The sequence below is a fragment of the Curcuma longa genome, chromosome 15, assembly GCF_044706935.1.
Source record: "Curcuma longa cultivar G26 ecotype Majalengka, Jawa Barat chromosome 15, ITB_CL_G26_1.1, whole genome shotgun sequence".
Lineage (NCBI taxonomy): Eukaryota > Viridiplantae > Streptophyta > Magnoliopsida > Zingiberales > Zingiberaceae > Curcuma > Curcuma longa.
Genome location: NC_133875.1, coordinates 2,863,636 through 2,888,959, shown reverse-complemented (window position 1 = coordinate 2,888,959; position 25,324 = coordinate 2,863,636). Strand labels below are relative to the sequence as shown.

Genomic DNA, 25,324 nt, shown 5'->3' with positions numbered 1-25,324 from the left:
TCAAGAAGTTTAACCTTTCTGCTGCATTCATGTAAAATTATTGGTCAAGTGGAGATTATAATCTCTGTCACACCTGCATTGTAACAGATTTATATTTCAATTTAGTTACTGAAGAAATTTCTGACTATTCTACCGTTCTTCCTTATGATTGAATTCATAAGCTTCTGCCAACACAATCCTCTTGCATTTCTTGGGGCTCGTGTTCTGCTGGAACTACTGCGCTCAGTCACTTTACCACATCTGGAGGCTGTTCCTGTTCCAAAAGCTGCTTAGCTAGGTCAGTTTCTGGTTTGAAAAATATGCTTCCTTCTTTAGTTATTGTTTCTAAATCCAATTACTTTTAGTTTGTTCTCCTTGGTGCTCATTGAATTCAACAGTCTTAAATTTGATCAAACGTCGCTTTTATGATTCATTTGCAATCTTTCTATATGTTGTCTGTAGCCATTATTTGGATATCTGATTCTATTAATTCTATTCCTCAAATTATACAAAAATCTCACATAAATATTTGATAGAGACACAATAGTTGGATAGATTTAAACAAATTAAATTTAAAAAGAAATACCATTAATTAAAAAAAGATAATAAGTTCATTATGCTCTTTCTAAAATAAAATAAAAGATTCTACTATTAAATTATCAAATCAAAGGATAAGAAAAATCAAAATAGTATAATTACCAAACCACTTATAACTGATGTATAATCTGCATCAATATCCATTCTTTCTTTTAGCATCACTGCAACTTAAAATTCCATTACTGATTAATGTATGCGTCTTATGGGTTGAATTAAGGATGCCACAGTAACTACGGCAATTTCCCAAAGGGCAAATTCAAATTTGGAATTGTCTAAAAGGCGCACTGAAATTTGAGAATGTCCAAAAGGTGCACCTCTTTCTTGTTTTACCCTTCTGTCAAAGTTGACTTTTTCTCTTTCCTCCGTCATGAAACTTTTCTCTCTTTTCTTTCCTCTTAAATTAAATTAAATTTTCCTCTCTTCTCTATCTTTCCTCTCTTATTTTTCTTCTTAAATTTATCATTTATTTAATTTTATTTTTTATTTTAAAATTTTAATAAAATTTTCATTGTGGGCCTGGTCTTGATCCTAGATCAGGTTCAATGTGGGCCTGATTTCTCGAGATCAGGATTACGTTCTAGTTGAAAGTTAGCATAATAATGGAGCACCATCGGAGAGTCTAAAATAAACAATGTAAGGTTCTATTGGACTCCTCGCAGTCTCAAAAACTCATAGGACCTAAAATAGGTCCAATTGAACCTGTCTAGGTCATTAAGTGGGTTTTGATCAAAATCTACTGATAGACCTAGACTATTTGGATTTGTATAAACTTGCAACCACTAGGAAGAATTAAACGAGGAGAAGATACATATGATGTCAAACCTTGATTCTGAGCAATGAACAATGTGGGTTTGAAGTTGCGAGATCAACACTACCACGAACCTAGAACCTTCTTTTTTTCTCTTTAATATATTTAATTTTATTTTTAATTTTAAAACTTTAATAAAATTTCCATTGTGTCAGACCAGGCCTAACATGGTCTTGGTCTCCGAGAGATCACGTCCACGTTGGGCCTAATCTGGGATCAAATCAAGTTTATGGTAGTGTTGATTTCCCGACATCATGCTCACGTTGTTCGTTGTTCGGAATCAAGGTTTAGCATCATATATACCTTCTACTCGCTCAACCCTTTTAGTAGTTGCAAGTTTGCAGAAATCCAAATACTTAGGTCCATTAGTGGGTTTCGGTCAAAATCTATTGATCAACCTAGACAGGTTCGATTGGACCCACTTCAGGTCCTATGGGTTTCTAAGATTGTAAGGAGTCCAACGGTGTCCTCCATTGCTTATTTTGGACTCTCTGGAGGTGCTTGACTGTTATGCTAACTTTTAGTTAGAATATGGTCTTGGTTTTGGAGAGGTCATGCAGAGAAGAGAAGAAAATTTAATTTAAGAGAAGAAAGAAAAGTTGTTGCATAGAGGAGAGAGGAAAGAGCAGAGCAAAAATCAGCTTTGGCCAGGGTAAAGAGGTGCCTTTTGGGCATTCTCAAACCTTGGTGCACTTTTTAGACAATTTCAAACCTTGAGTGCGCCTTTTGGGAAATTGCAACAGTACTAAGAACATTACCTTTAAGTCAAAAAAATCAGAGTAGAGACCTAATTATTTAATATAATAATTAAGTAGATCTTTATCTATCCTGTCTATTTAATTTTATTAATCAAACACTTGCTTTGCTCTAAATTACAACCCGAGCATGGAAGAACTTATAGCCTTGGAGTGAAATTGTGATGCATCTAAAATTGTTGAATTTTGAAAATCGAGGATGAGATGGAAATTAATGCAATAAATTTGAAGTCATAATGCGTGGTTGAGTCATTCAGTATGCCTCCCACGAAGAAATTTGTTTGCTGGGGTGGTTGTTGAGGAGAAATAGGAGTTTTGTATGACCAAGTTACCTGTTAGTCAACAAATCAATTATATAACTTTCTGGAGTGCTAATTTTCCATCCTAGATTGTGAATAAATTCATAGTTAACTACAATTCGTATATTTGTCAAGAAATCTAAATGAAATCCAAGTTACATGTGTTCATTTTTTTCAGCATATATACTGTCGGTATTAGAATTGTTAAATTTATGGATTGACACATCTAAATCAGTTTAGAGTATAGTGAATTATAAATAGTTTACTTGTAAAACACTGCCATCTATAGTTGACGAAAGTTCCATTTTTGTAGAAGAAGAATACTTGGAGTTGACTATTGTACCATCATTCCATTGAATTCAATTTAATTCCAAACACGTGTCACTGTGATTCCACATGCATATCTATCTTCCCCAACAACATTTTCCAACTTTATTTTGTCAGAATGAGATTCTTAGTCCATCAAATCAAACTCTTGCCACACTTTAATCAACTCAATGTTTCCCTTTTCAACTCAATTGATTTTAATTTTCAATTCCAAGCATCACAATTCCACCTAATGCTCAAACATGGATGCTTCCTTGTTTGACTTAACTCCTTGGTCAAAATAAAATCCCTCCCTTAGATTCCTATATAATCCCCTACACTTAGGTACCTCTTTGCAAGACTAAGATAACCTCTTACATACCGAACGCTTCCATTCGGTGATCGGTAGGCATGGCCATGCGAAACAAGGTCTTGTTCTTCATCTTCCTCTTATTCGCAAGTGAATTCTTCTTCCCAACACAAGCTAGGCCTTTTAAAGTTCAAGAAGATATCTATCTTCTGAATGCTATGGATCATTTGATTAGTGATCAATTGCTCGAAGGAATCAAGATCGGAGGTCGGAGCCAAGGCAAGGATGGTGGTGTCGGAGAGTACCATTTGGATGAAGTAAAGAATTCTGGACCAAGTCCGGGAGATGGCCACTAATTTCCTTAGTAGAATCGATTTCTTGATTACATGTGATTTATTTGTTTTCCATGAATATGATGAATATTGAAAGTATGTAATGTAATAATAGGTGACTATACACTGTTGTTTGATGGTAAATAAATAAATAAATAAATGACAAATATTTGAGATGAGTTTTTCTTTTCTATTTTTTGTTTTTTTCTCTGTCACAGTGAAGTTTTATCCATGTTGATTACACATTGATCATTCCAATTCTTCAAATTATTGATTATACTTTGTTCGCTTGTGGAAATGAAAGAGATGTCCTCTTATGGATCTTAATAATTTCGGATTCGAGATTCAGTTGCGGTACATCGTAGGGATGATTTTCCTCCAGTAAGTAACAGATTAGAAAAAATAGATTATTTTAATGGATCACTATGAATATTTCTTGATTTATCTTGGTAGTTGATATAAAATTTTCATGGGATCGAGTTAATCACTTATAGGATTACTCGGTGTAAGTTGGATATCTAGTATCATTACATAGGCATTCCATTCACAAACAAGAATTGTCCATTGTATCGCACACTAGAGCTTCATTTCATACATAGGAGAAAGATGGAACTACACCGAAGGCCAAATCGCCACCCAGAGCAGGAGAAGCGAACATCTGATCGACTTCGAGATCGATATTCGACTTCTTCGCGAACCGACCTTTGATCCGCGGCCGTGTTTCCGCATACGCCTTCCTCGACGCATACCTTATCGTCTTCTCAAACCTCCTCATCTTCCTCTTCTCCCTGTACCTGAGCACCCTGGCCTCTCTGTCCATGGAGCCGAAATGGGGTAGCATTGGAAGAGGGTGATTACCCGAGAAGAGACTGATGGTTCCTTCGGATATGTCTGCCATCGATCCAACCGGCACTTCCATTGACGACGGAGAAACCTAAAGCAAAGAATTGTATACTTATTACATATTTGGAGCATCAATCTCAATAGAAACATAAAAACTGTTGTAAAAATTTACATTAAAAATACATAAAAAAAGAGATTTATAAGATGAAGATATCCGAAACCTTTTAGATAAAGTTTAAAAATAAAATCATAAAGACTTAGTTCTAAAATGGACAATATGAAAATATATATAGATTCCATCAGATCTAACAGTGGTATCAAAACATGATCTATGTGGTGTCATGTGGGGACCCTCACAAAGGAATGATTAGGGAGCTCCTAGTAAGATAGTCCGTTGAAACCATTAAGGAGGCAGATCCATTGGGATCCGGATGTTGTAAGGGATAAGTTGGGACTATTAAGAGATTAAAGATCTTAGGATTATAAGATAGAGATATCTATATACTATTTTGGAGATATATTTGAATTCTATCGGATCTAACAAAAACTTCATGTCAATTGTTCCTCGACTATCCAATATCAATCGATTTCTCTTTCATAGTTAATACTATGTTAAGAGTGCAAATACAAAGGAAATAGCATGATGACTTACAATATCCTTTCACCTAGAAAATGAACTAATATTTTGTTGAAAGAACATACTGTTAATAGAGAATAATTATTTATAGATCTATTGTATGAAAGATATATCATGAAAATAACTTTTTATATTATTATTATTATTATCATTTAAAAAAATTAATGGTTACTCACACTCTGATGGAGGGAAACAGAGTAATTGAATCCATTGGAGGCATCGTACGCCATCTCCAAGCTCTGTTTCTGGTCACTTGGCACCACGCCCACGCTCTCCTCGCTCTTCCCTTGACTCTCGCCGGAGTTGTACTCGACGAGGTCCAAGAGGTCATCCACCTCGCCGGCGATTTCTTCCTCGGCGGGATCGAGGAGCAGCCAGGAGTCGGCCTCCTCCTCGTCTTCGTCGGCGGCGTCGCGGTAGGCCGGGAGGGCGACGTGGTAGGGGAGGGGGAGGGCGAGGCCGGGGCGGACGACGAGGCCGCCGGCGGCGCCGGGGTGGGGGAGCGGCACGCGGTGGTGGCGGCGCGCGAGCTGGTTGGCGGAGTGGATGGTCGCGTCGCAGGCGGCGCAGAGGGACGCAGCGTCGGCGCGGCAGTAGACGGCGCAGGGCGCCGAGCGGCACGAGTCGCACGTGCGCGGCGGTGGCGGCGTCGCCGCCGCCCACCTGCCGCCAGTGGCTTCCACCTTCATCATTAGATTCTGCAGCGGCGATTGAGTATCCTCCTCCCGCGTGTTCCGCGAGATCTTGTGCTGGACTCGTTACGGCGGCGGCAGGGAAGCCATCGCGTGACACGTGGGAGGAAGTTAGCGGGGGAGAGCAGCTGGTACGCCAACTTGTGGCTGGCTGCGGTTCCGGTGGGTCCCGCGAGAGGAAGCATAGAATTTTCACATCGCCCCTTTTATAAAAGCCGAGGGTGGAACTGAAAAAGATTTATGCCTTTCATTTTTTTAATGATATATATATATATATATATATATATTGTGCGCTCCCACCTGACCCAACCTTGCTCCCTGCCGCATCGCCATCCGGCCATCGCCGGCCGCCACATCATGCCCGATGGACGCGCAATTCGCCGGCGCACAGCCCGGCCCCGGATTCTGACCAGAATCCAACGAATTCGGCCGAAATTGATCGCTCGGCACTAGCAGCCGATTTCGGCCAAATCGCGATCGAAATCCGACCAAATTCCGATCGGAGACCAGTCGAGGCGGTCCTTCCTCGGCCGGTCTCCGATCGAAATTTGATTGGATTTCGACCGCGTTTGGCCGGAATTGGTCGCTTAGCACTGACAGGCGATTTCTGACCAAATCGCGATCGAATTCGTCGGATTCTGACCACTATCCGATCGGAATCCGGTGCCGAACTGTGCGCCGGTGAGCGACGCGTCCATCGAGCGTGATGCGACGGTCGACGGTGGCCGGACGGCGAAGCGGGAGCGCCGGCAACGGCGATGGGTCGGGTGGTGCACACAAGGAGCGCAGAATAAGGACGCTAATATTTTCCTATATATTATATATATATATATATATATAATATAATACTATAATAATAAAATATTGTTTTCTAATTTAATTAAAATTGTTTAAATTGATTTAAAAATACTTTAACTTAATTAAAATTACTTCAATGTTATCATACCAATTAAGTTTACTTAAATTATTCTATATTATAGTATAATCAAATATGTTAAAACAATTTTAAAATAAAAGTATTTTTATGATGAAAAATAATAAAGCGCACTCTTTTAACTTTTATCCTTTAAGATTTCATTATATCAATTTGGTCCTTTCAATTAAAATAAACTATTTTTTGACAAATTAAACTTCAAATAATTCGATAGCCATGAGTTTGCATGCCTACGTGGAGTTAAAAGCTTATCCAAACCCGGGCCACGAACTGAGCTGTCGCTGTGGCCTTCTGCGGTCCATCAATTAATTACTTGCGAGTCCGAAATTTATAGCAAATATTAGCGAATAAAAAATTGATAAAATAACAGACAAAAATAAAAAAGAGCCACCTAATTTGACAAATGACAAATGAGCGCCCCTTTTCAAATTAAAATCAAATAGATACTTCATTTAAAATAAATTATCCAAAATATTTTGAATCAGATTTTAAAATTTAGATTATAGTAGTTACACGTTGGTTATCTTAGAATCTGATTAAAATAATATTTTAAATTATAAAAAAAACTCGATATAGGTAAAATGAATATTATCTAAACATAATCCGTTATGTAAAAGCTAACAACCAAGTAGGTCAAGTGAGTCAAGCTGAGTCGCTCAAGAGTCAAGACAAGCACGTTGAGCTAGACGATCCTAATGGGTCGGTCAAGGTCGGTTAGCCAATCGAATCAACCATACAACCTATTGAGCCATACAAGTCGATCAATCTAGACAAGTTGATCGGCTTAAAGGAGGGTCAGGTGGCATGCACAAGCACGTTGAGCTAGACGATCCTAATGGGCCAATCAAGGTCGGTTAGCCAATCGAATCAACCATATTACCTATTGAGCCATACAAGTCGATCAATCTAGACAAGTTGATCGACCTAAAGGAGAGTCAGGTGGCACACACAAGCACGTTGAGCTAGACGATCCTAATGGACCGATCAAGGTCGGTTAGCCAATCGAATCGACCATATGACCTATTGAGCCATACAAGTCGATCAATCTAGACAAGTTGATCGGCCTAAAGGAGGGTCAGGTGGCATGCACAAGCACGTTGAGCTAGACGATCCTAATGGGCCAATCAAGGTCGGTTAGCCAATCGAATCGACCATATGACCTATTGAGCCTTACAAGTCGATCAATCTAGACAAGTTGATCGGCCTAAAGGAGGGTCAGGTGGCATGCACAAGCGCGTTGAGCTAGACGATCCTAATGGGCCGATCAAGGTCGGTTAGCCAATCGAATCGACCATACGACCAATTTAGCCATACAAGTCGATCAATCTAGACAAGTTGATCGGACTAAAGGAGGGTCAGGTGGCATGCACAAGCCCAGTACAAAGAATTCTTATCGACATATCGAACTACAACTCATTCCAACATGAAAGCCTTCAGCTTGAATTCCAAAGTTCCATAGCAGGGAGAAATCTTTCTAACTAAATCTAGTTCTATATCTACTTTTTCTGGCCTGAATACTATTATGAAGCTTGAAATCCTTGCTCGTAAAGTCGTATTCGATAATCAGCAAGAACAGAACCAACAATACTCCATATCTGCAATGTCGAAAAATATACTAATCATCAAGAACTGCACTTGGAAACTCAATTTTACAAGGATATTATTGTGTATACCTTATGAATTGGTATCAGATTGCTTTCTCCATCCATGCCGGAAGAGTCAATGAATCCTTCAGGCCGAGCTTGCTAAGGAATATCGAGTATAAGATATGCAGCAGAAAGACGAAGAATCCACAGTTCAGAAGAAGCTGCAACACAAATTGTATGAGAAATCAAAATTGGTTCCGAGCACGAGCAGCAGGTGCAAGATTTCACTCGAGAACGGTGGGGTTTTTTTGAATCTTACCAGGCTACCGAATATCAAATAAATGGCATTCATGGACGGGATTATATTGATTCCCATCGCCGTAAATATGAATGTTAGAGAGGCATGAATGTTGATTGTAATCTGCAAAAGATCGAAAATCCTTTTAGACTGAAAGTGAAGCCCATAAAATGGAGGTCATATCAGCTACTTCAATAATACCAAGGCAAGTATGTTTTCTCTGATTAAGAATGACGATAACAAGACGTATCCAACGGCTCCCATGGCACGAATCTGCACACGGATACATTCAGCATCAAACACTCGGTCAACTTGGATTTCAAGGACAATTGAATTGAGAGATGAAAAAAAAGGTTTCACAGGGCATACAAGAGTGCTGAGTAAAATCGAGGTAGCCCAATTAAAACGGAGTCTGCAAGAATATGAAATCAGCACGGCTGTTGCAGTTACTTGCAGAAAAATATAGAGCCGAGAGAGGCGTATGACTAATGAGAAGAGATCGATCGTTAGCATAGTTATGTACCTCCATAATGTACCCATGGCAAGACCAACTAGACCATGCAAAAGCTGCAGGTAGAAAAGTATCATAAAAATGAAAGCCATAATGCATGATAAGAAATGACAGATATACTCCAAGCAGACTCAAAACTAATAGGCCATATGCCCATTAAGACGGTCGAGAGCATTGCAGGATGAAGAGAATGACAGGAAACTCTAGCGCAAATGTTAACATTCTCAATCATCATGAATCATAATTGAACTAGCTTTCCAACATTCAGAATCATGTAGGAAAATATTTGGTTTGAGAAGGGAAAAAATAACATTCATGCTTGCATTGACCCAAACCTTCAAAACTGCTTCGCATGGTGTTAAACAAAGTAGTTCTTTGAAATGGCAGAGTGTCTCTAGAATTTGGTCATTGATTCTTAAACATTCTGGTATGGTTGTGTATTGAAAGTGCTTTAAACATTTATGTCTATTGGCACTTTTTGCATAGAAGCTTTCAATTTTGAAGTTATGTTTGCTGTTCATGTGCCATAGGTCCAATAGGGATACACCAATTTTGGAGACTTCATATCTGAAATTGACTGATGAGAAGACTGGAAAGTCACACGCCTTGAACATTCAAGGGTCATGGCACTTTTTTGAGAGAGGGAAGAAATGTCATTAAATATGTCTTGTCACAAAGCAGCGTCGATATGCCAAACTGGTGCATGCAAATCCTAAACATTGAATCCTCATAAGAAACAGACACTGAACTCAATGGCTAGGTGTAGGGTCTCAAGCATATTATCGATGAAAGGGAAAGGCTGAGGATCTCACTCACAAAATGGATAGTCCTTGAAGAGGTACATGTGCTTGAGTCAATGTGTCAATATGGCGACATACTCCAAACCAGCACATTGTAACTCTTGTTGGATTAGTAGAATTTTGGGTTATTCACATCTCCTAGTTTTTGAAGACAAAAAGCACTTCAGTCATAAGGCATTTCAGACTGAAAAAGAAAATTTTAACTTGGAAAAAGACTACCCCAAAGAAACATCATTCTTCATCATATTTACAAATCAAATGTTATCTTGAAAATGACTAAGAAACGTGAAATAAAACCTTGTAGAGATCCGAAACATGCTAACGTAAGGGTCATTTTTTATGGATATTTTTCCATTGCAACAGCTAGCAGATAGCTCTCAATAATTGGGTGAGTTATGATATGCATATTAATTGTTTCAGAACTTGTTGGTTTCCAAAATTTTAACGTAGCTTAGCGAAGGAATACTAGATAATCTCAATCTACAATAAAATTGAAATGCAATCAAGACAAATAAGCACGAATAAGTTTTTATCTATAAGATCTAGACTCTAGAGAAGAAGAGATTGATGAGTTCACAAGATTTGTAGATGAACGGATAATGAGAATACGTGTGGATATTGACATTATAAAAATTAAATTGCATACAAGGTATGTAGATGCCTTTACTGGACCAGATAACGTGAACAATAGCATGACAGTAGCTACCTGGTGGAAAACCAAAAACAGCATTCAAATGAGAATCTGATAAACAAATCTGAACACAAAAAGGACCACAATTTGGAAAATATAACTATACAAACCATGGTCTTCCTACCAGCTGCAATCCCCCATCTGATTGAAGAAATCACTATCGGCAAGGAAAAGAAGCAACCGAAGTAATTCTGCAGGTATCAAAAGCAACAGAAAGTACACATTTCATGAATATTGTTCAGGTGATCCCTGCTAAAGCTCTTCAAAGAGAATCAATAACAGCAAACAGAAGATGATGGGAGGTAATGTGTAGCAAGCAAAAGCTTAAATGAAGGACTGCATTTAATACCTGAGCATATCAACAACTGGATATCAGAATTTCAAGTCACAACTAGAAGGAATTTAGATAGCATCATCAGAACCACTTAAACTAGGTCCACAATGACATCTTCAACAAACATATATATATATAGACTTGCAAATCATGAATGCTAACATCAAGATACAAGCATGGGGAACAAAAGAGAAAAAGAGTAAAAGTAGGAAAAACATGATCTTTTCAGTGGGAGTTAACTAATACTACAAGGTTCATTATTTATCCTCTTGATTCCTGGAGATTTTGGCATCCTGTTAAAAAATCTTTCTGGGATCCTATTCTAATGTAATGTGATCACAGAGGCAGAGAGTTAATTTTTGTCAATTAAAATATTGCCACTGAATATAACTAATAAAGAAAACAACAGATGCCATTGAAATTTTGGGGCTAAATTTTAGGGGTGTTTCAACAAAACAAGGTTATAAATTTTAAACAAGTTTATTAATATTTCAAAGTTTTATAAGTTTTTAAAAGTTTGTTGTGTTTTTAAGTCTTGTGTTAAGAGACTTGGTCTCATCGTTTGGTTTATGAAAGAGATTTTGATCCCCATCTAATGAAGTATTCTTAGATTTATGATATTCTCCCTCTTTGTGAGATTTATTCTTAGTGTAAAATCCTATTTCTTTGTGTTTAATGATGCCAGCGATTTTTCATACTGCATCAATAACTCATCCAACTAAACCAAGATAGTAAATTAGGAGAAAAAAAAACTACAAAAATCGACAAGTAGCAAGGCAATGAAAAATTCCTTTATTAAATCACTATTAATCCTCTTAATTCCCAGAGGTTGTCATTTTAACATAAGTGCTTGGTAGGATCCTATTCAAATGTATTATGGTCTGCATTTTATCAAAGATGCACTTGAAGTTTAGTAATTATCAATCCCACGCATCATAAAGATTTAACAAAGGGTGCACCTCATTCTCAAAAAATTTTGTCCAAATGCCTCTAAAGCTTTCAAAAATATCTTAATGTCCTTTCAATAATCAAAACCAATAGCTAAGGCCATGAATAAATACTTCAAAGAATGAAAAATTTCATGATTGACTTATTTTAACATTTTGATCACTAAAAGGCCATCCAACACACCTTAATAACCTTGTAGCTAGAAAAATTAAAAATTAAGGGCATGAATGCATTCCTCAAAGCATTGTGACTACTAGAAGACAATCAAGATGTTTTGGCCAAAATATCTTAACTTTCTAGTGGTCAAAATCAAAAGCTTATGATATGAATGAACTCCTGGGACCACCATAAACGCAATGGCAATCTCGTATTGGTTAATTCCCAATACGTACAATTTATGAAGACAACAGCTTTTTGCAAACAATCAGGAGGTAAATCTAATTTTGCCAAAGAATCATTCGATAGCAAGACAATGGGAAATTCCTGAATATTAATTCGAGCTACCTCGACAGCGAGGGAGTTGCTCAAGAAGTAGGTGAGGCCAGCAACAGACGCGAACATCGCGCACTCAACCAACTGCAGTGTCTTCTTGAACACCTCGCTGTCCTCGCCCAGGTCCTCGAAATCCGCCAAATCACTGTTCTCATCTCCCAATTCTCGGTCGGCGCACTTCCCGGCTTCACCAATTGAAACCCTAGGGTGGAACTGGAAAAGAAGATTTGAGGATCGAGGGAGGGGGAAACAGCCATGGGCAATCTGGAGTTCCACAGAGAACCGTTGGAGACGGGAGAAGAAGTGAAGCTTAGGAAGAAAAGAGGAGCATCGATGGGGTTTGAGAGCACGGAAGGAGGAGAGGGGCGGCTGATGACAATGATGGCTTAAAATAAGCATTTTTAAGACGAGAGGATCGAGAAAAAACTCATTTTTTCTTCCCTTCTCCCACCATAGGCAAGACGAAGATGGTGATGATGCAATCGCCGAGCGCCGGCGTCGTGGATTCCTCCGCCGGAATCGGCGAAGAAGCGGAGGAGGAGAAGGAACAGCGGCGTCGCTGCGAAATGCTCCGATAACGCTCACTGTACAAATATCTCACTGTAGAATATAAAATTGTATATAAATGTCATTAGAGATTAATTTTTTTAATTAATTCGATTAATTATTTCGATAATTAAGTTTAAGTAATATTGTGAATTCTAATTGCATGTTTTAATGCGAAAAAATGAAATATAAAATGGATAAGGAGTGAATAAAAATAAATTATTATTAAATACATTTTTGCATACAAAAACACATTAAATTCCTTTTTTCAAGTATAATAATTTTAATTAAATTATTACAATAATATTTGATCAGTTTTATCAAATTAAATTAATGTTAATTAATATTAAGTAATTTTAACCCATATTTTAAGCAATTTAATTAATACTAAAATAAGTTAGGACCAAAATTACTTTGATTATCTCTATAACACTAGTGGAATGAGGATATTATGGCTTATAGGGCATAACTAAGTTGGTTACGATGCAACAGAGTTGTAGAAGAGGGCAAGGATTTGAATCCTGGTGAAGCCAGACAATATCTTCCTGCGTCATGATCAACTGTAGTTTCTCGATTTACCTCCTCACAAATGATCGTGGGTCGACCGTGTGGGGCCGCTAAGGTGGCGAATTCCGCCTTTTACAGAAGAATGTGGATATTATAGGATAAAAAATTTAGGATGAGCGTCTTATTTATTTATTTATTAAAAAAAGACCTTAAGAATTGGGCTGCAATTGGGCCACTAATGGATGGTTAGCCCATGAGCTACTAGTGGGTCGGCCTTATCGAATTCAACTTGAAAAAGACAAAAAGCAAATTCCTGTCACCAATTAATTAATTTAATGAATGAAAATATTTAGTTAATATTCACTTAAGGATTAAAAGAATCTTAGTTTGTAGTCTCCATGTAATTGTCCTCTTCCTGGAGTTTAACAAATTAACTAGGCACTCATAATTCGAATCCCAACTACGATATATTTTAGGGTATTTTACTTCAATAGGATGAGTTTGAATCCCAACTATGTTGTATTATTGGGTATTTTACTTCAATAGGATGAAAAATCTAAAACGTTAATGGCTAGATGATTGGCTGATGGGGAAAAGTGGTTTGTACTTTTGGATTTACCAGATGACAAATAAGGGGAATGCCATAATTAAGTGGAATTTTTTTCTTCACATTGTAGTAAAAATTGATTACGCTCACCAATTGCCAAGTGGATAAAGAGTGGGAGGGATTTTTTTTCTCGAGGCATGCGTCCATCGAAAATTGATCCCTTGCTCCATTGTAAAATGTCTGATGGAACAATGTCGCATGGAGGTAGAAGGCCCACGAGTCGTGAATTTCTTTTCTCGAAGAAGAAGCAATGGCAGTATCTGAGGAACAAACATCAGCTAACTTTGTGTCAACAATCACTGTAAGACAGAGGATGCAAGCGTTATCTGGAATGATTGGACGTAAAGTGTTTATAGGTGGTTTTTCAAGTCTGTTGTCAAATCCAAGGGCTCAACCCATAAACAGGCGGTGGAAACTACCAATTTAGAGTACGGTAGCAGCAGAGGAAATTTTTGATGGAGTAATGAAATACGTGAAGATCGGACACCAACAACAAAAGTATTCTATTGGGTCGACATTGACATTGAGAGATAAAAGCTAGGAGAGCAAATGAGATTAGATAATTCCAGTAACCCTAAAGTCTTTCACCCGCTAGCCAATTGGGACCTGTGACCTTTCTCATAAAAATGATAAATCTCAAATCTCATGGACTAATCCCTGGGGAGCCAATGACCATTAAATCATACCCCAATAGTCCCAACATCCTTTGAAGGAAAATTCTTGCAAATACCCGCTAATCAAACTGGGCCCTCGTGAGGATTTTTTTGCACCATTGTCCCAGATGTCCTTTCTCATAATTTAACTGATAGTTGCTCATCTATCATCATCCCTTAGTACATAAATTAATAAAATATCAAACAAAATAATGATAAAAAATAAGCAATAATTAGTATCTATTTATAAACTTCTTAATTAATTAATTAAGAAACTATGTGCCAACTACAACTTAATTAAGTAATATTTTCTTGAAACAAAATTAAAGGATAATTAAAAATGTCCAAATTTTATTTTATCAAATCTCACTAATAAATATAGCAAAAAGTTTTGGGAATCTTGCATGTCCACACAAATGAGAATATATGTCAAATAAAGAAAACATTCCTAATATTTTATCAAATTTAATTAATCATGTGTAGGACAATTATGTCTTCTACTACCTAAACTTGTGAAAATGACATGAAGAAGGAGGCATCATCGATCCATATGCAATTCAAAACAATTAATACAATTTATATGTTTCAAATTATTTGCCTATGGGGCAATGATGATTATTTAAGCATTCATTGTTTGAATCTCATATACAATATATTTAGAGCTATCAATTTAAGTTAGGTTCATCAGATCATTGATGTATCTTGTCGCATAATTTAAGCAGATTAAATTAAAATTTTATCAATCCATTTTAAAGTGGATTCAGATGAATCGATCCACCTAGGCCCATAACTCACATGGGTTGGCTTGCAAGTTGAGAAAATTTATTTATTTTCTTTAAAATATAAATTTAAAGGAGAAAATTCAATGAATGAGTAGGCTTGACTCATCTAAATCGCAATCCAAACTTAAAATTTTCAACTTAACCCGTTTAAACTACAATCTAAAATTAAAAATTTTAATATTTTTTATATTTTTTTATTTATTAACAGACCCTTGAGTTGACCCACGTTAAATTTGATTAGATTGAAAAATTTTCAATTCGCCAAGTTGGTGGGCCGATTCTGTCCCACCCCGCCATATGATGGATTTCTGATAGATTAATCTGTCACGCCATGAGTTAGCCTATTTGACAACTCTAAATATATTGTAAGATAATTTTTTTCAGTAGGATGATAAATTTAACAAGTTAGTTGTTGAGTGAGGAGGCCTGTATGTTTCTGAATTTATCTGATAGATAATTTTTGAGACTGAGTCATCCATCTATAAAATTAATCAAATTATAAGAATATAATTTAATGTCTAGATTATAAAAAAAATATTTGAGAAATTTACAAGTGTGCCAAATACCAAATAGACTTGTCTTATTCAATGAAATGACTTTTTTCTAAACATTTTAGGTCAAAAAGCATGGCGATTTAGTTCTTTTTAAAAAAAATTGTCCTTTTTTGAAAAAGGAAATAAAGCACTTTTGGCTTGTGGATGTATCTTTTCCACTCAATTATTAAAGCATTTGAGGGTATTTAAAGGTAATAAAGGTAAAATAATTGGATGTCTTTATCACTTTTATATCTCAAATGATACCTCACGATTTCATTATATATAAATGAATATTAAATAATTTGCAGGCATTGTTCAAGGAATTGAACAAAAATACCTCTTTAAAATGATTTTATTCAACACCAATTAATCAAAATGTTTTTTTATATTTATAAAAATTTCCTTTTAAAAAAAAAAAAAAGCTCTTTATTCCCGATACTATTACCATAATATCTCATTTAGAAAAAAAATATTAAAAGAACAAACTATTATATTTTTACATTTAAAATATCATTATCTTAGTATTATTATTGTAGTTATGATTATAACTCATGATTGTTAAATGAGATAATTTTGATTAAATTGTTTTATATTATAATAATAATTATTATAACTTTTATAAGTTATTTTTTTATAGATAAATATTTTTATATTAATCCTCTTGAAGTACTCATAAGCTCTATAAACCCCTTACCTGTCTGGATGAATCAGATTGTAAGTCTTCTGGATGCTATTATTGTTATTGATTCCTCTATGTTCAATATCTCATTTTTGGTGTGCAGGGACAACAGAGCTTCTTCTATGCCTTTAGATCTTAAAGTTCATAATTATTAGTACCGATAGAATCAAATATCTTCACAATGATATGATATTGTCCACTTTGGGCGTAAGTCCTCATGATTTTGTTCTTGTGCTCTCCCCAAAAGGTCTCATACCAATGAAAATACTTTCCATCCTTTTAACCCCATGATCTTTTCCATGTACTTTAGATGTGAGACTATGTTTGCACTCTTGCAATCTAATAATCCCCCCCTCAAACAAAGGACCACAAGCCCCCCTCAACGTCATTTTTTGATGTCTGAATCCTCGACCCACCAGGATTTTTTGCCCCTCGATCCACCCGACCTACTAGGACTTCTCACCTAGTCGCAACTGGGACTTTTTGCCCCTCGGTCCATCCGACCTACTAGGACTTCTCACCTGGTGTCTAGTCCTCTTGATTCAAACATGGGAGCACCCACTTCCTTTGTTTAAGGTTCAAACCACATGGTTAGATCTAGATCATGGCTCATCCGACGGTTAGTCCGGTGAAGAGTGGTCTCGCTCTGATATCACTTGTTAGTACTGATGGAATCAAAATATCTCCACAATGGTATGATATTGTCCACTTTGGGCCTAAGTCCTCATGGCTTTGTTCTTGGGCTCTCCCCAAAAGGCCTCATACCAATGGAGATACTTTCCATCCTTTTAACCCCATGATCTTTTCCATGTACTTTAGATGTGAGACTATGTTTGCACCCTTGCAACCCAATAATAATCTCCTTCCTTCTTCCGTAAGCAAATAATTCTGATAGAGTATAATCATTGAGAAAGATTAAATAATATTTGAGAGCCGGACAATTAATAAACCAACACCTCTATCACAATTTTGAGCTCTGGCCTTGGCACTCATTCGGCATCACGTGTCAATCTCATCTCAACCTTGAGTCTTGGCCTTCGAGTTCTATCGTCGGCACTCGCTCAACATCATATGTTGATCTCATCTCAACCTTGAACCTGACCTTGAGCTCCGGCCTCGGCACTCGCTCGGCATCACGTGCCGATCTCGTCTTAGCCTCAAGTCCCGACCTTGAGCTCCGACCTCGGCACTCACTCGGTATCATGTGCCGAGCTCATCTCAGTCTAAAGTCCTAAACTCGAACTCCGACCTCGACACTCGCTCAGTATAATATGCTGACCTCATCTCAGTCTCGAGTCCCGACCTCGAGCTCTGACCTCGGTATTCGCTCGACATCACGACTGATCTCATCTTAGTCTTGAGTCCGGACCTCGAGCTCTGATCTCGGCACTCGCTCGCCATCACGTACTGATCTCATCTCGATTTAGAGTTTCGACCTCGAGCTCGGCACTCGCTCGACATCACATATCGACCTTATCTCAACCTCGAGTCTCGACCTCGAGCTCTGACCTCGACACTAGCTGGGTATCATGTGCCGACCTCATCTCAACCTTTAATCCCAACCTCGAGCTCCGAGTCAAACTCTGGCCTCGACACTTGCTCGGTATCACGTATCGATCTTATCTTGGTCTTGAGTCCTAACCTCAGTCTAGCTTCAGCACTCGTTCGACATCATGTGTCGATCTCATCTTGGCCTCGAGTCCCGACCTTGAGCTCCGGCCTTGGCACTCACTCGGCATCACATGCTGACCTCATCTCAGCCTCGAGTTCCGACCTTGAGCTCCGGCCTCGCTAGGTATCACGTGTCGACCTCATCTCAGCCTCGAGTCCTGACCTCGAGCTCCGAGTCAAGCTCCGACCTCGGCATTCGCTCAACATCACGTGCTGATCTCATCTCAGCCTCGAGTCCCAACTTCGAGCTCCGAGTCAAGCTCCGACCTTGACATTCGTTTAGCGTCATGTGCTGATCTCATTTTGACCTCGAGTCCCGACCTTGGCACTCGTTCAGTATTACGTGCTGTCCTTATCCCAGCCTCAAGTCCCCATCCTAGAGCCTAAGGAGTCAATTGACCTGCGCAATCAGGAGAGCCTAGAACTGTTTCTTCCAAAAAAAAAAGAAAATATCTCCAAAAGACATGAATAATCAGAATCTTTCTAAAATTAGAACGGATATTTTGAAATAATATCTTAAATAAATATTAACAACTCCATAAAAGAGTACCTATACTTATGGACATAGGTACACACACACATCAATCTTAATTTCTTTAAGTCATCAAACTTCTTTCTCACACAAAATCCTAACTTAAGCGTCGGAGTGACTTGCAGAGACCCATCCCGGTGTCATTCTAACTCTCTTTTTGAATATTTTTTAGGTCTTTTCGTCTCTCCGGGCCAATATCTTTGAGGAGCGTGCATGTTAACGGTTCGTTGACAGATGACTTGATCATCTATGACATGTTAGTTGGAATAAATTTTATAACTACATACTTATAATAGTTATGGTCATAATTGTTGTAATAGTGTATCAAAGTAGTTTTGATTAAGTTGAAATTTAATAAAGTTAGAGTAAATTTCATATAAAATATATTTTAATATAATAAATTTAAAAAGGATTTTTTTAATTATTATTATTATTTTTAAAATGAGATGGTAACAAAGTCATCAATTTGGATTAGAGTCGTCTGGTTGACTCGCCATGCTAAACAATTTAAATTAGTTGGATTGAAATTTTATCAATCTATTTTAAGGTGAGTTCAGGTGGGTCGACCCACGTGAGTCGACCCGTGGCGAGCTTGAGTGGGTTCATGGGTTGAAAAAATTTATTTTTTTAAATTTAAAATTAAAGTAGAAAATTTTATGAGCTAGTGGCTTGACCCATCTAAATCGCAATCTAAACTTAAACATTCAATTTGATCGGTTTAAATTGTACTCCAAATTTAAAATTTTTAATATTTTTTTATTTTTTTTGACATACTTATGAGTTAACCTGCCTAACTCTCAATCTGTCTTGAATTAGAAATTCTCAATTTGTTAAGTTGATGGATCAACCTGTCCCGTTTCATCGTATAATGAGTTTATGATGGATTGATCGATCCTTTCATAGATTAATATGTTTGATAGCTCTAGCCATAAGGAGGAGTCCTATTGATTGTTGATCCCCGTGTTATGTTAGCCAATAGCAATCATTGCCCATGGAAATCTTTTGCTTCCCATGAAAATATGAAGAACATTTGTGTGTTAAGAAACTAAAACAAGGAGGTGCGGGCCCCCACTTAAGTAGGACAAAAGATTTAGAAAATCTTTTATTATTATTATTATTATTCCCTTATTCATCATTATCCATTTCAAGCTCAACATAAATTATTTTTAAATCGCCACGTTTTTTGTTTGTTTATGGGATTGACATGAAAACGTGGCTTCCTATCTTTGCCCCAAGATTGAGGTTACGTGACAAAAGGCAAATTTTCATTCAAATTCGATTTTTTCTTCTTAAAAATCTTATTTATTTATTTTTCAAAAAATAATAAGATGGCAACAAAAATCTTATATGATGGCTAGCCTTTTGTTTCTTTCATTTAAATCCTATTAAATAGTGGGACCAAAATGAGAAATGAGAAAAATCTAAAACAAAGTTGAAAATGAAAATAGTGAAATTATAAAGGGGCAAGGATCCAAAAAACCTACTCTATCCGATTCCCCTCGTTTTACACGTGATTTAAAATATGTACTAAATTTTTGTTTCTTTCATTTGAATTCTATTAAATAATGGGGCTAAAATGAGAAATGAGAAAAAAAATTAAACAAGAGTCAAAATGAAAATACTGAAATTATAAAGGGGTAAACATTCAAAAAGCCTACTCTATCCAATTCCCCTCGTCGTTTTACACGTGATTTTATTATTAAAGTATCAAAATAAACTCCCTTCACATTATATTTCACAATAATCATATTAAAAAAAATCTCATTTTGATTTTTTATAAAAAAATATTTTTTTATTTTATCAACTGTTCTTTAATATTATTTTTATTATTATCTTCCCTTAAATTTGAATCAATCAAAATAATATATATTGTAATAGATACGATTTCATAACTATTATAATGTATATTTAACTTATTCAAAAATATTCACATTGTAATAATTATAATTTCATAACTGCTACAACGTAAATTCAATTTTATTTATCTACTATTCACATTGTAGCAATAATGAATCATAGCAGTTACAGTGCAGATTTGACCTCTTAATCTAATATTTATGTTGTAACAGTTACGAAACCGTAACTGTTACAATAAACTCAATCGATTTAGCATTTAGATAAGAGTTAATAATAAAAATAATACGGAAAGATAGATAATATCTTTATCCAATTGTACATGAGTTAAAATGTCCTTTCAATAATTTTTTTTAAAAACATTTTTTTATTTTTTATCCAATATATTTTGACTAATAAAGTAATTACATAAATTGGTCACATCTTATTTGCTTTCTTTTACATCACCTTTATAGATTTAATTAAATACACAAAAAATGGAAAAAAAGCATACTTTTGAATAAAGTAATGCCACATATTCCTATCAACTTTCAACTAATAATTCTACTTTGATGGTTCTCCTATATTTTATATTTAATTTATTAGAACACAATTTAAATTATTAAACGATGCAAGACAAAAAAACAAAAACAAAAAGAAAAATCTACAAGAACTGAATCTTTTTGATAGATTTCTAGAGATCCACATTTAATAAATATGGATAATCTTAATCATCTATAAAAGGCATCTTATTATTATTATTAATCATTAGTAATAATAATAATAGCATTTGAAGTAATTTTAATTAAAATTTTTAAAATATATATAGGGTTTTTTAAAAATAGTAAATATATCATATATCTAGAAAGATATAGAAATTTCCTTAGATTTTATTAGATTTTGTTTACTTTTGCAGGGGATCCGACAGCGGACACACGGTCTCATTCCTTCTGTGGTCGATAATGGCGTCCACCTCCACACGCACTGCCATGGAACCTGACCCATTCTGATAGCAGACAAGCCAGTGAATGATACCCACCACCGCACTCTTCCCTCAATCTATTCAATTCCACTCCTCCAAGCAAACTCAACTGCCATCGGTTTCTCAGGCATTAAATCGACACCGCCGTTGATCCTCCGCAAGCTGACGGTTTTCGTCTGTTCTTGACCAGTTCTTGGCGCTCTCATGACGATGGACATGGAATCCAATGCTTTGGAGGTAAAGTTGCGTTTTTTGGGTGCTGGGATTTTTTTTGTCTGTTGATTGGTTGCTCAGCGGCGCAGGAGAGGAGGCGGCGGAGCTGCTCGTGGCGGGCGGCGCTGTCGCTGGCGTACCAGAGCTTGGGCGTGGTGTACGGCGACCTGGGCACGTCGCCGCTGTACGTGTACAAGAGCACGTTCGCGGAGGACATCCACCACTCGGAGAGCAACGAGGAGATCTACGGCGTGCTCTCCTTCGTCTTCTGGACGCTCACCCTCGTGCCGCTGCTCAAGTACGTCTTCATCGTGCTCCGCGCCGACGACGACGGCGAGGGCGGCACCTTCGCGCTCTACTCGCTCCTCTGCCGGCACGCCCGCGTCGGGTTCCTCCCCAACGGCCAGCGCGCGGACGAGGAGATTTCCGCCTACAAGAAGACGGACGACGCCGGCGCCGGAGGGGAGGCGCCGCCCTCGGGGCTGAGGGCGGCGCTGGAGAGGCACCAGGTGCTGCAGAAGTTGCTGCTCCTCCTTGCCCTAATTGGCACGTGCATGGTCATCGGCGACGGCGTCTTCACGCCGGCGATTTCCGGTAAGCCGCCCTCATTGTGCTCTGCAATTCGTTCACCCCGTTGATTGCTTCCTGGAAAAATCGCAGTTTTCTCGGCGGTTTCAGGGCTCGAGCTTTCCATGTCCAGGGAACACCACAAATGTAAGCAAGTTCATAAATCTACGATTCCTTACACAATTGTTCATTGTTTGCTTCTGAAAACACTTCTCTGATCTCTGCAGATGTTGAAGTTCCTATAGCATGTCTGATACTGATCGGATTGTTCGCCCTGCAACATTATGGAACTCATCGAGTCGGATTCTTGTTTGCACCAATAGTAATCGTTTGGCTTCTATGCATCAGTTCGATCGGTGTTTACAATATCTTCCACTGGAATCCACATGTTTACCAAGCTCTGTCTCCATACTACATGTACAAATTCCTGAAGAAAACCCAAAGAGCAGGCTGGATGTCCTTGGGTGGCATTCTATTATGCATAACAGGTATTTGTGTTTCTTCGATAATTCGCCATATGTTTCTGTTGCTTTCCTTCTAAATTTTGTATGTGCAGGTTCAGAAGCCATGTATGCAGATTTGGGGCATTTCTCACAGTTATCTATCAAGGTAAGCAGACGATGATTCGAGTAAGTTGCGATCTGTTCTTAGAACCAATCTGACAATTGATGGCTACACGAATGCAGATTGCTTTTACGTTTGTGGTTTATCCATCATTGATCCTGGCATACATGGGACAAGCAGCTTACTTGTCCAGACACCACGCCATTGCCAATGACTATCGAATTGGATTCTACGTCTCTGTTCCAGGTAGTTGTTAACTTCATCTTTGTAAGCTGTCTTCACCACGACGATGGATACTGAAGTGATCGATCTTCCTTGCTAGAGCAAATAAGGTGGCCTGTTCTAGTTATAGCGATCCTCGCAGCGGTTGTAGGAAGCCAAGCCATCATTACTGGTACTTTTCCAATAATCAAGCAGTGCTCGGCTTTGGGTTGCTTTCCTCGAGTGAAGATCGTTCATACATCTGCCAAATTTCATGGACAAATTTACATCCCCGAGATTAACTGGATACTGATGATACTGTGTCTGGCAGTGACGATCGGTTTCAGGGACACAAAGCATATGGGTAATGCTGCAGGTAAGAACACTCACGAAGATCTATCGCAATCGTAGCTTGGAAATTGATTTCCATCGATCTTGCTTCTTGGAACAGGATTGGCCGTGATCACGGTGATGCTGGTTACGACTTGCTTGATGTCGCTGGTGATAGTTTTGTGCTGGCACAAGAGCATATTTGTGGCGCTATGCTTCATCTTCTTCTTCGGAACGATCGAGGCTCTGTACTTCTCGGCTTCAGTGATCAAGTTCTTGGAAGGAGCGTGGGTTCCGATCGCTCTTTCCTTCATCTTCATGCTCATCATGTACGTTTGGCACTACGGCGTGCTCAAGAAGTACGAATTCGACGTCCAGAATAAGGTCTCGATCGATTGGCTGCTCGGCCTCAGTCCTAATCTCGGCATTGTGCGCGTCAATGGCATCGGTCTCATACACACGGAGCTCGTTTCAGGAATTCCGGCCATCTTCTCCCACTTCATCACCAATCTACCTGCGTTCCATCAGGTGCTGGTGTTCCTCTGCATCAAGTCTGTCCCCGTGCCGCACGTCCAACCGGAGGAGAGGTTCCTCGTCGGAAGGATCGGTCCCAGGGAGCACAGGATATATCGGTGCATCGTTCGATACGGGTACCGCGACGTGCACAAGGATGATCTGGAGTTCGAGAAGGACCTAGTGTTCAGCATCGCGGAGTTCATCAGGTCAGGGACGTCGCCGGGAGAAAATGGGTTCGCCGGCGCCGGCGAACCCCCGGAGAAAGTGGATGAGAAAATGACCGTCGTCGGAGCTGGAATTCGGCTGCGAGAATTGAACGGCGATCCGGAGGAAGCAGCAGCTGGCCCGTCCGATGCGACAGAGATAGAGTCGTCGTCCGTGAAAGGGCGCAGGAAGAAGGTGAGGTTTGTGCTGCCGGCGGCGAGCGAGCAGGTGAATGCGAGAGTGAGGGAGGAGTTGGAAGAGCTGATGGAGGCGCGAGAAGCGGGGATGGCGTTCATCCTGGGGCATTGCTACGTGAGGGCGAAGAGCGGATCGGGATTCGTGAAGAGGCTGGCGATCAACGTGGGATACGAGTTCTTGAGGAGGAACAGCCGGAGTCCGGCGTATGCGGTGAACATACAACATGCTTCTACTTTGGAGGTGGGAATGGTTTACTATGTTTGAACTGAGAGCGAGTCTGTTATGAAAAATGTGGAATCTGTCATTCTAACAGTCTTACACGGTTGATCTTGTGATCATCTGTGAGTAGTACACGGTTGATCTTATGATCATATGTGAGTAGGTAAATCGAGAAACTGCAGTTGAATCTCTTGTACCTACACTTCCATGTATATTATTAAAGTTAAGTTCTCATTGGTTATCAGATTCAAGGAACTTTAGTACTTTAGCCTGCAGGTCTAGAGTTCGAATCTGGAGAAAGTAAAAATTCACTGGGTAGGAGTGGAAAGTCCTAGTAGGTAACGACACGGTCGATGGTCGAAGGTCTATGATCCATAGAAAAATAGGGGTCGGCCATAAGTAGAATTCTCACGGGCGGACAGGCCGGATCATTACAATAAAAAAGTGCCTTTTTTTATTGTAACGATCGGCCCGTCCGCCCGTGGAAATTCTACTCATCCCGACCCCTATTTTCTGTGGGTCATGGGCCGTCGACCATCGATTGTGTCGTTATCTACTAGGACTTCCACTCCTGCCCAGTGGATTTTTTCCTTCCCCAGATTTGAACTTTAGACCTGCAGGCTAAAGTACTAAAGTTCCTTGAATCTGATAACCAAGTGAGAACATCAAGTTGCCTTCTCCCCAAATTCCTTTCTTCGAAAGACTCTTCCTTCCAAGTAAACAAGAAAGCTTATTTTTCCCTCTTAATAAACATGCCAAAAGATTCAAATTCTCAATTAAATGATTAAATAAATAAATATGTATATATAATTCTTATATGTTGCGCACCTGG

At 38.3% G+C, this 25,324-nt stretch overlaps 3 protein-coding genes across 3 annotated transcripts; 1 reads left to right on the top strand and 2 right to left on the bottom strand.

Moving 5' to 3' along the window:
* Positions 1–3,892: 3,892 nt before the first annotated feature.
* Positions 3,893–5,634, bottom strand: LOC141846429 (zinc finger protein CO3-like). Its single transcript, XM_074734475.1, has 2 exons — positions 5,043–5,634; positions 3,893–4,320 (listed from the first exon to the last, which is right to left on the bottom strand). The coding sequence occupies exons 1-2, from the start codon at positions 5,556–5,558 to the stop codon at positions 3,976–3,978; spliced, it is 861 nt and encodes a 286-aa protein (XP_074590576.1). The 5' UTR covers positions 5,559–5,634; the 3' UTR covers positions 3,893–3,975.
* Positions 5,635–7,871: 2,237 nt separating this feature from the next.
* Positions 7,872–12,730, bottom strand: LOC141846545 (uncharacterized). Its single transcript, XM_074734585.1, has 9 exons — positions 12,165–12,730; positions 10,489–10,569; positions 10,334–10,393; positions 8,900–8,943; positions 8,746–8,788; positions 8,578–8,649; positions 8,398–8,499; positions 8,166–8,299; positions 7,872–8,087 (listed from the first exon to the last, which is right to left on the bottom strand). The coding sequence occupies exons 1-8, from the start codon at positions 12,549–12,551 to the stop codon at positions 8,180–8,182; spliced, it is 909 nt and encodes a 302-aa protein (XP_074590686.1). The 5' UTR covers positions 12,552–12,730; the 3' UTR covers positions 7,872–8,087; positions 8,166–8,179.
* An 8,696-nt stretch (positions 12,731–21,426) lies between these two features.
* LOC141846058 (potassium transporter 6-like) lies at positions 21,427–24,724 on the top strand. The gene is made up of 8 exons (XM_074734046.1): positions 21,427–21,717; positions 21,783–22,287; positions 22,354–22,407; positions 22,488–22,748; positions 22,817–22,869; positions 22,947–23,070; positions 23,147–23,401; positions 23,477–24,724. The coding sequence occupies exons 1-8, from the start codon at positions 21,685–21,687 to the stop codon at positions 24,535–24,537; spliced, it is 2,346 nt and encodes a 781-aa protein (XP_074590147.1). The 5' UTR covers positions 21,427–21,684; the 3' UTR covers positions 24,538–24,724.
* Positions 24,725–25,324: the final 600 nt, after the last annotated feature.